The sequence below is a fragment of the Haliotis cracherodii genome, unplaced genomic scaffold (genome assembly GCF_022045235.1).
Source record: "Haliotis cracherodii isolate W230 unplaced genomic scaffold, xgHalCrac1.p SCAF_14, whole genome shotgun sequence".
NCBI lineage: Eukaryota > Metazoa > Mollusca > Gastropoda > Lepetellida > Haliotidae > Haliotis > Haliotis cracherodii.
Genome location: NW_027266269.1, coordinates 31,629,234 through 31,640,200, shown reverse-complemented (window position 1 = coordinate 31,640,200; position 10,967 = coordinate 31,629,234). Strand labels below are relative to the sequence as shown.

Sequence of the window (10,967 nt, the reverse complement as noted above, 5' to 3'; positions counted from 1 at the left end):
GTCACTCTGAACTATTAACAACGCTTTGATCCAAATATACAACAGACGAAGCGGGTACACTGGTCTCTTTTATTATTAGTTCAGGCGAGTAAATCAGTGGAAGGGATTGGCTTGTGACCATATTTGAAAGATATCAGATGATCGATATTCCTGCTTAGTACTTGGCCAGATTCCCGTGTTTTGAACATGATCAAATCTGACCTCGTGACACAGACGTATCTTATCTTATCTTGTCGCACCTACACTATGGTTTGGTTGAAATAGAGCAGCACTATTACATTTGTGAACAAGTCAAGATGATTGCAGCTATAGTTGTGTTGGGGATCTGTGCTGGTATGTATTTTATATTAAACTGCATCTTATACGTCTGAATATACACATGGCTGGTCTGGAAAGGGTGATTGGAATTTTGTCTCTTGAGGCTGCTCAGACTCTAGTCCGAACATTGTGAATATTTTGTTGAATTTGTGATAGTGTTTTTGTGTGTACGCTAAACAGCTGTGTCTATGTAAGCATGTGGTGAGATTCATAATAAATCTCACTTGTGGTAGGTTGCTTTGATTGTTGTTTAACGCCGCACTCTGCAATATTCCAGCTATATGACGGCGGTCTGTAATAAATCGCGTCTGAAGAAGGCTATTCACTGATTGACATCACGAACCACGCAAATGGAATACGAATACATGCATCAACCAAGTCAGCGAGCCTGACCACCCGATCCCGTTTGTCGCCCCTAAAGACGTGACTTGTCACTTTTTACGGCAAGCATAGATTGCTGTAGACCTATTCTAACCCGGATCGTCACAAGACCTTATTTGTGGAATGATGTAGAGTTTGTCAAAATGTTATAAAATGTGTCTATAGTGGACCTTTGAACTAATTGACTTGTTGACCTTGTTGACTGACTTTTTGTGGGGAGAAATATGTAAGGACAATAGTATGGCATGAATCATGATGATAAATGAAGATCTTAAAACATTATTCTCACATTGAATTCTTGAATTAAACTAAGAGTACTTTTCTAATGAAACTTAAGAATAAAGTTATCAAACATTTAATTTAATTAATATTGTTATTTTATCATTAATCCTCGCCAACATGCCCATTTTAGTTTAGGAAGTGCCCTTTTTGTATGAAGTTACCCTGCCCTTTATGAATCCTAGGGGCAAACTATAAACATATGTGCACAACAAAGAGGTACAATATGTTCTGAGGACATGACATAATTGACGTCGTAGTCGACGATTTTGGTCACTCAAAATGACACCATGGGCCTGTCTGTTGTCTCGAAGACATGTCTCTCTTAGGCGGTTTCTCACCGTCGGAGCTGATCTTAGGCAAACGCAGTGTGATAGATGCTGTAGAGGCTATGGTTGTGGTCCATTTGCCAACCCAGTAGTCTGAAAGAGTACGTTCTTGGCCGCTTTAAGCAATGTCCCAGAAATATCATGGCAGGGAACACCAGATATTGTCTTGTGTACCCATGTGGGGAATCGAACTCGGGCCTGAGGCCTTGCGAACGAACGCTTCCCCTCCGTCCATAATACGACAGAAGACTTAAAGTCACCACATGGTTATTTTCAGCAGCGGTACAAGGTGTCCCTTTCAAGCGACAGTTGATCGGGGCCTGCGTGGAGGAGTGTTCAGTGGTCGGCGTTGGGTTCTTCAGTGGTTGCCCACATGGTCAGACCTGCCAGTCCAATGGGTGTGGTCACACGTGTCAACCCGTCATCCTGGGCAAACGGGAGTCTTTTGGGGCCTGTGTTGAGATGTGCTCGCCCGCAGGAAGTGGCCGTTTGGACTCGTGTCCCGCAGGATATGCCTGCATGTCTAATGGCTGCGGACATACTTGTCAGAGTGTGATGCTCAAAGGAAGAAGCATCGTGGAACCAAGTATGTATTTACATGTGGCGGCCACACGCCTTTTAATTATGTTTATATGGAATACTGTAAGAGACATTTTCGTGCGATTAACTTTTCAAGAGAAAATGCGATTTTTTCGTGAACGCGAAATCTTCACCAGTCTCGCATTCTCACACTGTGGGCATATTAAGCTTCTTTCAAATGTTGTAGATAGTGATATGGCGAAAGGATGGAAATGTCCCTCACAATATTCCGTAGTTTTAAGGGGTTATTTATCCTGAACACTGAGAGAACCCTGACCGCCAAATTAAAATAAAAAGGACGGGCAGCATCTTGATCTAATCAGATGATCAAAAGTATCTTGATCATGGTTACAACATTCAACCCCTTAGGAACGTTTCATGTTAGACATCTGCGACAAAAATGATGTGCAAACAATTGATTATTTTGACTGTTACGATTTGGTCCCGTAGATGAACAGTTTAGGTGAGTTGTCTTTGCATGTGTTTGTGACGGGTGCCAGCAGTGGGGCAATTAATGTTTACCCTTTCGAAAACACCCGGAATCATCACCAACTGATATTGACCAGTAAACACATTCTTATGATAGTCTGAATCGAAAAGCAGTCGTATGCCTTACATTCATTAGAATGTAGATATCATGGCGCTCACAAACGGCAGGGTGTATAAACTTTCAAGATAAAATAGCGCGGCTCTATGTATTTGCAATCAGAACTCCCCCCAATATATTAGTTTTTTATACTTCCTTATTTAGATAAAATTATGAGCTACCTACTGTAGATACTACACCCCTCTCGCCTAAAAACTAATTGCAAGATGTTAAAACGTTATAGAAAACCTTTTCATGGGATTGTTGTTGACCAGACTTATCTTCAAATTAATTACAGAGTATTCATTTACAGCCATAGTTGTTGGATATTTGCAATTTACCTGTGTCATCTGCAGACACACGTACTGTAGTAGCAAAAGAAGTCGAATGAGGAAAAATACAAGTAGAAATATGAGTTGACGTTTATATGCTGACAAAGCAAGTAATGTACTGTTCAGTGGTGTAACCACGTTCAAGGTGCTCTGTACACCGACTGATAAGCAGTGTGACAACAAAGGTCATCTGGCAGTCCTCTCAATGCGGATAATTCCTGTGGTGCTATCTTCACTGCCCACGTCCAACACCTACACAGACTGGAGAAAATGATAGTGAACATGCATGTAGTAAAGAGTGAGTGAGTTTGATTTTACGCCGCTTTTAGCAATATTCCAGGAATATTATGGCGGGGGACACCAGAAATGGGCTTCACACATTGTACCCATGTCGGGAATCAAACCCAGGTCTTCGGCGTGACGAGCGAACGCTTTAACCACTAGGCTACCTGACCACCCCTTGTATGTAGTAAAGAACGTCCTATATTATCAACATTCTGGAAACAGCAAAGGTTTAACTTGAGACTATCATGCAATGTCAGTCACATTTGGTCTTCCTGGTAATATTGGTCTCATTAGTAATATTTTGTGTTATTGGAGACATTTGGTATTTTAGGTAACATTTGGTCTTATTGGTAACAGTTGATTTTATTGGTAATATATGATCTAATTGGTGACATGTGGTCTTACTAGTAACATTTTGTCTGATTGGCAACATTTGGTCTTATTGGTAACATGTGGTTTTATTGGAAACATTTGATCTCATAGGTCACATTTAGTCTTATTCGGGAAATTAAGTCTCATTTGTGACAGTGGTGTTATTGGTCACATTTGGTCACATTAGGACACATTGTTTCTCATTGGTCACATTGCAAATGTTGGTCATATTTAGTCACATCTGGTTGAAGTTCCTCCAAATCTATGTGTTAGTTTTAACATTGCTGTTCCTTCCCAGAGTGCCCCCCGGTGCTGTGTGAGATGTACTGCTCTAACGGGTTCGCTACTGGAGCGGATGGCTGCCCCATGTGCAGCTGCAACAGTAATGCACTCCCTGTGGACCTGCAGAAGCTGCTCGGGACCCTCGGCTAGATGATGTGAATGCAGACATGTTGAAATAAAATATTAGCTTTTGAAACAATGAATAAAATTACTTCCACTTTTACTGAGACTTACAGACTGAAATATATCATATAGGTCATCATTCAGTCATACCAATATCAATACCACAGTCATACCAATGGCAAATGTTACTTGTCGGCTCCCCGATTGAAACAATATGTTTACCCAGAAATCTGCACGTAAAAGAACTTTGTGCGAAACTAACAAACAACCAAGAAGTGCTATACAATCAACAAATCTATAACGAAAATTCACAAGGTTTACAAATAAATAAAAATTACTGCACAGCAATTACAATGGCAGAAGACCAAGAGTGAATATTTACAATATTAAATGGCAGTCCATACTATGACGGTGCCCAGTGGTCAGAATCAAATACAAAATCAGTAGTGATAGCAAAAGTCAGTGATAATATATTCCTCCAGCAGCGCTAGCGCTAAAGCTTCCGAGACGAGGAATTCAGGGGTGGTGAGTGATCCACAAGAAAGCAGGTCTTGATGTAATCAAAAGTGTGAGAGAGAGAGATGTGTTAACACGCTCTTGTCCCCTTATATACTACCTAACTAGCTACTGAAAAGCTCCACACAGTGCCCTCACCAGTTTAGCTGTAACAGAACATTCCACATATTTCTTTAACACACTATCACCTTTGATAGGCATTTAGAATTTGGGAGATCATGAATACATGACACTTTCTTATAGACTGCAACGTTTTTTATTCTTTGTTTTGTTTGTTTTGTTTTGTATAACGCTGCACTCAGCAATATTCCATCTATACAGTCAACAAGTCTATAACGAAAATTCACAAGGTTTACAAATAGATATAGATTACTGCACAGCAATTACAATGACTGTACACAAAGAGTGATAGTACAATATTAAATGGCAATCCATAATATGATGGCAGTAGTCAGAATCAAATACAAAGTCAGTAGTGATAGCAAAAGTCAGTGATAAATTAATAAATAACTGTAATGACTATTTCATAAGCATGTGTTTGTGTATCATTATGAAATAGTGATGATACCAGGTGCTTGTTTTGAACATTATGCAATCTGGCCGAGGTTGTGTGTGACACAGGCTTATCTTATCTTGTCGCACCTGCACCTAGGTTTGGTTGAAATAGAAGAGCACCTATTACATCTGTGAACACGTCACGATGGTTACAGCAATTGTTGTGTTGGGGCTCTGTGCTGGTATGTATTTACATATTTCTGCAACATATACGTCTGAGTAAACACATGGCTCATCTAGTTAGGGTGACTGGAACTTTGTCTCTTGAGGCTGCTCAGTCGCTATTCTCAACATCGTGAATATTTTTTGTATTTTTATGTGTACATTAAAGATAAACGTGTTTGCAGAACACACACGTACAATATGTTCGTCATGTTGGTAAGGAAAGTGATCGTTGTTTCAAATACATTTTAACAAAGACGAGTGGTACTAGGTACGAGCTGTAAGAATCGGAGTATCAGTGTATTGTGTCTTTGTTATCGTCATTCTCCTTCCAAAAGTGACCGCCTCTGTGGTCTAGTGGTAGAGCGTCCACCCGGAAAGAGAAAAGTAGGGGGTTCGATCCCCAGCCGCATCATACCAAAAGACGTTAAAAGATGACAATTGTTGTTACCCTTCTGGCGCTCGGTGCTAAGACAAGACTTGTTATGTTCATGTATGAGTGGGATATTCATGTTAAACTGCGACATGGTATCTAAGTGTGCTAGCACTATAAAATTAGTCTGGACTAGCACAATAAGCCAAAACCACACACGTGGAAGCGTGTAATATAACTGTAATAACTTTGGAAGCGACGTTAAACCTCATTTCACTTCACCTCATCTTCGGGCGGTCGGGAAGCCTGGTGGTGAAAGCGTTCGCCTGTCACGCCGAAGACATGGGTTTGATACCCGATATGGGTACAATGTGTGAAGCCGTGATATGGCTAGAATATTGCTAAAAGCGGCGTAAAACCATTCACCTCACCTTCAAAAGGAAACGCAAATGTATTTTTGGTGAAAATGTGACAAATGTGGGACAATGATTACTTTAATTTTTCAAGGGAAAGCGGCTGAATGTCCAAATATGACACACACTACCACAGTTGACATTATTCAATATATGCACATGGTGTTTCATAAGTCTGCAGGGGCGTTCGGGTAGCCTAGTGGTTAAAGCGTTCGCTCGTCACGCCGAAGACCCGGGTTTGATTCCAGACATGGGTACAAAGTGTGAAGCCAATTTCTGGTGTCCCCCGCCGTGATATTGCTGGAATATTGCTAAAAGCGGCGTAAAACCAAACTCACTCACTCACTCACTCTTAAGTTTGCAGTCATTATGTGTATGTCAACCCAGGGAGTCAAGAACCGCCTGGCACCAAGAAGTGTCAATGGAAGTATGAGGGTACGAATCAGACTTTGGGGACTGGTGGCGCTCTCACCCTGTAGTGTCGGTGCCAGTTATGTCACAGTCTGCAGTTGTATGGGGCGCTGTCGGACTCTGCTATGCCAGAGATGATCGATAGGGTTCAAATGTTAACGAGAGAGGACCTGCTGGTGTTTAGGTATGTTGTTGTGAGTCGTGATGTGTGTGGTCTGAAAGTTTGCCATTCCACAAAGCGACCTCAGCGCTACGACTGTGGTACGTCAGTGTTAGTGCCCTTAGATCGCCTTGTGGAATGGGAGGTCAGGTGTCTGTGTTGGTACAGATTCCACCTGAGACCTACAGAGCCTCGGGGATCACCGTCCTGATATAACCTGAATACTTTTCAAAGCTGCGTTGAACCCGACTCACTCACTAATTCAGTGGACACGTAAAACCATCATGTCCATTCATCTCCTGATTTGCAAATTACAGTGTCATATAAGAACTCTAAAGTGTTCGTGTTTCACTTTAATGTGAACAATTTCGCTTTATCCACTCCTCAAACCCACCACCACTAATCTGACAAAAGACTTAATGTCACCACATGGCTATTTTCAGCAGTGGTACAAGGTGTCCCTTTAAAGCGACAGTTGGGGATCTGTATTCAAGGGTGTACACATGTCGGCGTTGGAACCTCCAATGGTTGCCCAGATGGTCAGACCTGCCGGAATATGGATGGGTGTGATCACTGGTGTCAACCCATCTGTATTGATACGTGCTCGCCCGCAGGAATTGGCGAGCTGGACCCTTGTCCCGCAGGAAAAAACTGCACGTTTAATGGCTGCGGGCATATGTGTTTGAGTGTGGTGCTCAAAGGAAGAAGCATCGCGGAACCAAGTATGTATTTACATGTGGCAGCCACAAGCCTTCCAATTATGTTTATATGGAATACTGTAAGGGACATCCTCGCGTGATTAACTTTTCAAAAGAAAATGCGATATTTTCGTGAACGCGAAATTTTGTCCATCCTCGCTTTCTTGCACTTTAGGCATATCTGGCTTCTTTACAAAGTTCTAGACTGCGAGAAGGCGAGAAGATGGAAATGCCCCTCACAGTATTCCGTAGTTTTGTAGTTGAAGAGGCTATTCATCCTGACCCCCGAGAGAACCCAATCAGGTGCTCAAAAGTTATTTGATCATGGTTACAACATTCAAGTCCTTTGAACACGTTTTATGGTAGACATCATTGAGTGAGTGAGTGAGTTTGATTTTACGCCGCTTTTAGCAATATTCCAGCAATATCACGGCGAGGGAACCAGAAATGGGCTTCACACATTGTACCCATGTCGGGGATCGAACCCGGGTTTTCGGCGTGACGAGCGAACGCTTTAACCTCTAGGCTACCCGACCGCCCCGTAGACATCAGTGACAAAAGTGATGTGCAAATAATTGCTTATTTTGACCTGTCCCATTTGGTGAACTATTCAGGTGAACAATTGAGTTGTCTTTGCATGTGTTTGTGACGGGTGTCAACATAGGGGCCATTATTGGTAATATTGGTCATCTTATTGGCAACATTTGGTCTGATCGGTAACCTTTGGTTTTATGGGTAACATACATGTATGACCTCATTGGTAACATTTGGTCTTATTGGTAACATATGGCCTCATTGGCAACATTTGGTCTTATTGGCAACATTTGGTCTTATTGGCAACATTTTGTCTTATTGGTAACATTTGGTTTTATTGGTAAGATTTCGTTTTATTGGTAACATATGGCCTGATTGATAACATTTGGTCTTATTGGTAACGCATAATCTTATTCGTACGATTTGGTTGTATTGGTAAGATTTGGTTTTGTTGGTAATATTTGGTCTTACAGGTCACGTTTAGCCTTATTGGGAACATTTAATTTAACTGACGATATTTGGTGCAAGTGGTCACATTTGAACACATCAGGACACATTGTTTCTTATTGTCACATTGTGATCGTGGTCATATATGGTCACTTTGGCAACATTTGGTCACATCTGGTTGAAGTTCCTCCAAATCTATGTGTGAGTGTTAACACTGTTGTTCTTCCTCAGAGTGCCCCCCGGTGCTGTGTGAGCTGTACTGTTCTAACGGGTTCGCTACTGGAGCGGATGGCTGCCCCATGTGCAGCTGCAACAGTAATGCACTCCCTGTGGACCTGCAGAAGCTGCTCGGGACCCTCGGCTAGATGATGTGAATGCAGATGGGTTGAAATAAAATATAAGCTTTTGAAACAGTGAATGAAATTACTTTTACTGATGTGAGGTAAGGTGAAATTGGGTTTAACGTCGCGTCCAAGATTATTGCACTTATATAGCGACGTGCATGTACGTGTGTGTGATTGTGTGGCTGCTTGTACTAGTCCGGACTTATGCCGATTTATAGTGCTAGCTCACTGAGATACCATGCCGCAGTTTAACTTTATTACGCCAGTCAGACACAGTATACTGACTCCGAGCCGACCAGTCCTTGTTTTAGCCCATTAATGCCGAGCGCCAGACAGGGTAACAACAAGTACCATCTTTTAACGTCTTTTGGTATGACGCGGTTGGGGATCGAACCCCGGACCTCCCGTCCTCCGTGCGGACGCTCTACCACTAGACCACGGAGGTGGTCACTTTTACTGATACATACAGACTGAAAAATCCCCCAAAGTTCATCACACAGTCATACCAATATTAATACAATAGTCATACCAATGCCCTATGTTACGTGTCGGTTCCCAGATTGTAAGAACATGTTAACCCAGAAATCTGTACGTAAAAGAACTTAGTGAGAAACCAACATTCAGTTAACTATGTTTATAACAAACACGCTTATAACGAACTGGTCCCGGACAAATTCAAACTGTTGGAGTTCAGATGAAGCGCCCAACACTGAACATGACGAGTCATGTGGGAGACCACCTTTAATTTATTGAAGTACACCCACTAGATTAGCATCTTATAATTAAACAATAACACATTGAGGACAACAAAAGGATCAGATAATGTCAGACCTGTTCGTCGTTCCACAATCCTGTGTGACACTATTGTATGGTAATTGTGGATATGCCTCTCAATTCTGTAACGTGAAGGTACAATTGTTAACTATGCACAGAATGCCAACATAAGAACAGTCCGAGTACTCTGACCACCTCAGTGGGGCCCGCGAACACAGGTATTTTCGGTGATTTCCAAAGGCTCGGGTAAAGGCTCGGGTGAGGGTAAAGGCTCGGGCGAAGGCTCGGCTGAGGGTAAAGGCTCGGGTGAAAGGCTCGGGTGAAGGTTCGGGTAAAGGCTCCGGTAAAGGCTCTGGTAAAGGCTCTGGCTCTGGTAAAGGCTCGGGTAAAGGCTCGGGTGAAGGCTCGGGTGAGGGTAAAGGCTCGGGTGAAAGGCTCGGGTAAAGGCTCGGGTAAAGGCTCGGGTGAGGGTAAAGGCTCGGGTGAAAGGCTCGGGTAAAGGCTCGGGTAAAGGCTCGGGTGAAGGCTCGGGTGAGGGTAAAGGCTCGGGTGAAAGGCTCGGGTAAAGGCTCGGGTAAAGGCTCGAGTGAAAGGCTCGGGTAAAGGCTCAGATGAGGGTAAAGGCTCGGGTAAAGGCTCGGGTAAAGGCTCGGGTAAAGGATCGGGTAAAGGATCGGGTGAGGGTAAAGGCTCGGGTAAAGATTCGGGTAAAGGCTCGGGTAAAGGCTCGGGTGAGGCGAGGCGAGGCGAGGCGAGGTGAGTGTGTGTGTGTGTGTGTGTGTGTGTGCCGAGCACCATGCAGGGTGACAGAAATTACCATTCTCAGAGCTTCCTCACCCTCCATACTCGCCAGACCTGGCACCAAGTGATCTCCACCTATTTCCGAAACTGAAAGAACACCTTCGCGGAAAAACGACAACGATTCCCCCAAAGCTGCCGTGAATGGGTTTTTCAGGGTGGCTTCAGAACACTTCTTCCTGACTGGAATTGGGAAGGGTGCTGAAAAATAGGGAGATTATGTTGACAAATAAAATAAAAAAACACTTTCACAATTGTTGGTTTTGTCTGTCAGTCTTTATGACCAGCCCTTCTTCACTGCACCCTGGTTCTTGTCGGTGCAGCATCAGACTGGTGCTGCCCTAAGTGGCAGGGTTTCAACACTGAAAAAATAAATATGTTGTTCTACATTGTAGAGTGTGTGAGTGAGTGAACTGTGTTTAGCGCCGCTCTGATTAGTATTTCGGTTTTATCACGGACGTCATCCCATTTAAAAGACCTCAGACGGAAACCTGGAAACCCACGAGCACGGGAATAGTGCTGACAAACCTTGAATCATAATTTGAATTTGGGATTCAAACCCCCGATCATCGGTTTCTTGCCCACCTAAGGGACGTAACTCTTCACAGCGAATTGAGGTGCCTTGATGACCGGGCCACCATACCCCCTGATATCTTTGAGTAAGCGAATATGGTGTAACGCCCCTTTGAGCAATAGCCCAGAAATTAGCATCACACATTTTACCCATAGGGGAATCGAACACGGGTCTTCTTCGTGACGAGCGAACGCTTTAACCACTAGCCTACCCGACCTCTCCAGTTAACTATAGGCTACTACGTAGAGTTGGAATGGAAACGAAAAGAATCAGAACGCATAAATTATATTTGTAATTATTATTTTATTTCTATTTAAATACATTTCGCCTGAAACAGCCATT

General features: G+C 43.0%; 2 protein-coding genes across 4 annotated transcripts; both read left to right on the top strand.

Moving 5' to 3' along the window:
* The first annotated feature begins 242 nt into the window (after nucleotides 1-242).
* LOC139460717 (WAP four-disulfide core domain protein 3-like) lies at nucleotides 243-3,966 on the top strand. 2 transcript variants are annotated; one of them, XM_071242195.1, is made up of 3 exons: nucleotides 243-333; nucleotides 1,588-1,893; nucleotides 3,760-3,966. In XM_071242195.1, exons 1-3 carry the CDS (start codon nucleotides 297-299, stop codon nucleotides 3,891-3,893), a joined length of 477 nt encoding a protein of 158 aa, XP_071098296.1. In that variant the 5' UTR covers nucleotides 243-296; the 3' UTR covers nucleotides 3,894-3,966. The 2 variants fall into 2 exon arrangements, with proteins under 2 accessions (XP_071098296.1, XP_071098295.1); XM_071242194.1 differs by having other exon boundaries at nucleotides 1,585-1,893.
* Nucleotides 3,967-5,015: 1,049 nt separating this feature from the next.
* LOC139460716 (uncharacterized) lies at nucleotides 5,016-8,546 on the top strand. Of its 2 annotated transcripts, none has more exons than XM_071242193.1 (3): nucleotides 5,016-5,119; nucleotides 6,903-7,178; nucleotides 8,367-8,546. In XM_071242193.1, exons 1-3 carry the CDS (start codon nucleotides 5,083-5,085, stop codon nucleotides 8,498-8,500), a joined length of 447 nt encoding a protein of 148 aa, XP_071098294.1. In that variant the 5' UTR covers nucleotides 5,016-5,082; the 3' UTR covers nucleotides 8,501-8,546. The 2 variants fall into 2 exon arrangements, with proteins under 2 accessions (XP_071098294.1, XP_071098293.1); XM_071242192.1 differs by having other exon boundaries at nucleotides 6,900-7,178.
* The last annotated feature ends 2,421 nt before the right edge of the window (nucleotides 8,547-10,967 follow it).

What these genes read in the sequence shown, in the direction of transcription:
- LOC139460717 (XM_071242194.1), top strand. Translation starts at nt 297, where the DNA reads ATGATTGCAGCTATAGTTGTGTTGGGGATCTGTGCTG. An exon ending in TGTGTTGGGGATCTGTGCTG is followed by an intron (nt 334 to 1,584) that starts GTATGTATTTTA and finishes GGTTATTTTCAG; the next exon opens with CAGCGGTACAAGGTGTCCCT. An exon ending in AAGAAGCATCGTGGAACCAA is followed by an intron (nt 1,894 to 3,759) that starts GTATGTATTTAC and finishes GTTCCTTCCCAG; the next exon opens with AGTGCCCCCCGGTGCTGTGT.
- LOC139460716 (XM_071242192.1), top strand. Translation starts at nt 5,083, where the DNA reads ATGGTTACAGCAATTGTTGTGTTGGGGCTCTGTGCTG. An exon ending in TGTGTTGGGGCTCTGTGCTG is followed by an intron (nt 5,120 to 6,899) that starts GTATGTATTTAC and finishes GGCTATTTTCAG; the next exon opens with CAGTGGTACAAGGTGTCCCT. An exon ending in AAGAAGCATCGCGGAACCAA is followed by an intron (nt 7,179 to 8,366) that starts GTATGTATTTAC and finishes GTTCTTCCTCAG; the next exon opens with AGTGCCCCCCGGTGCTGTGT.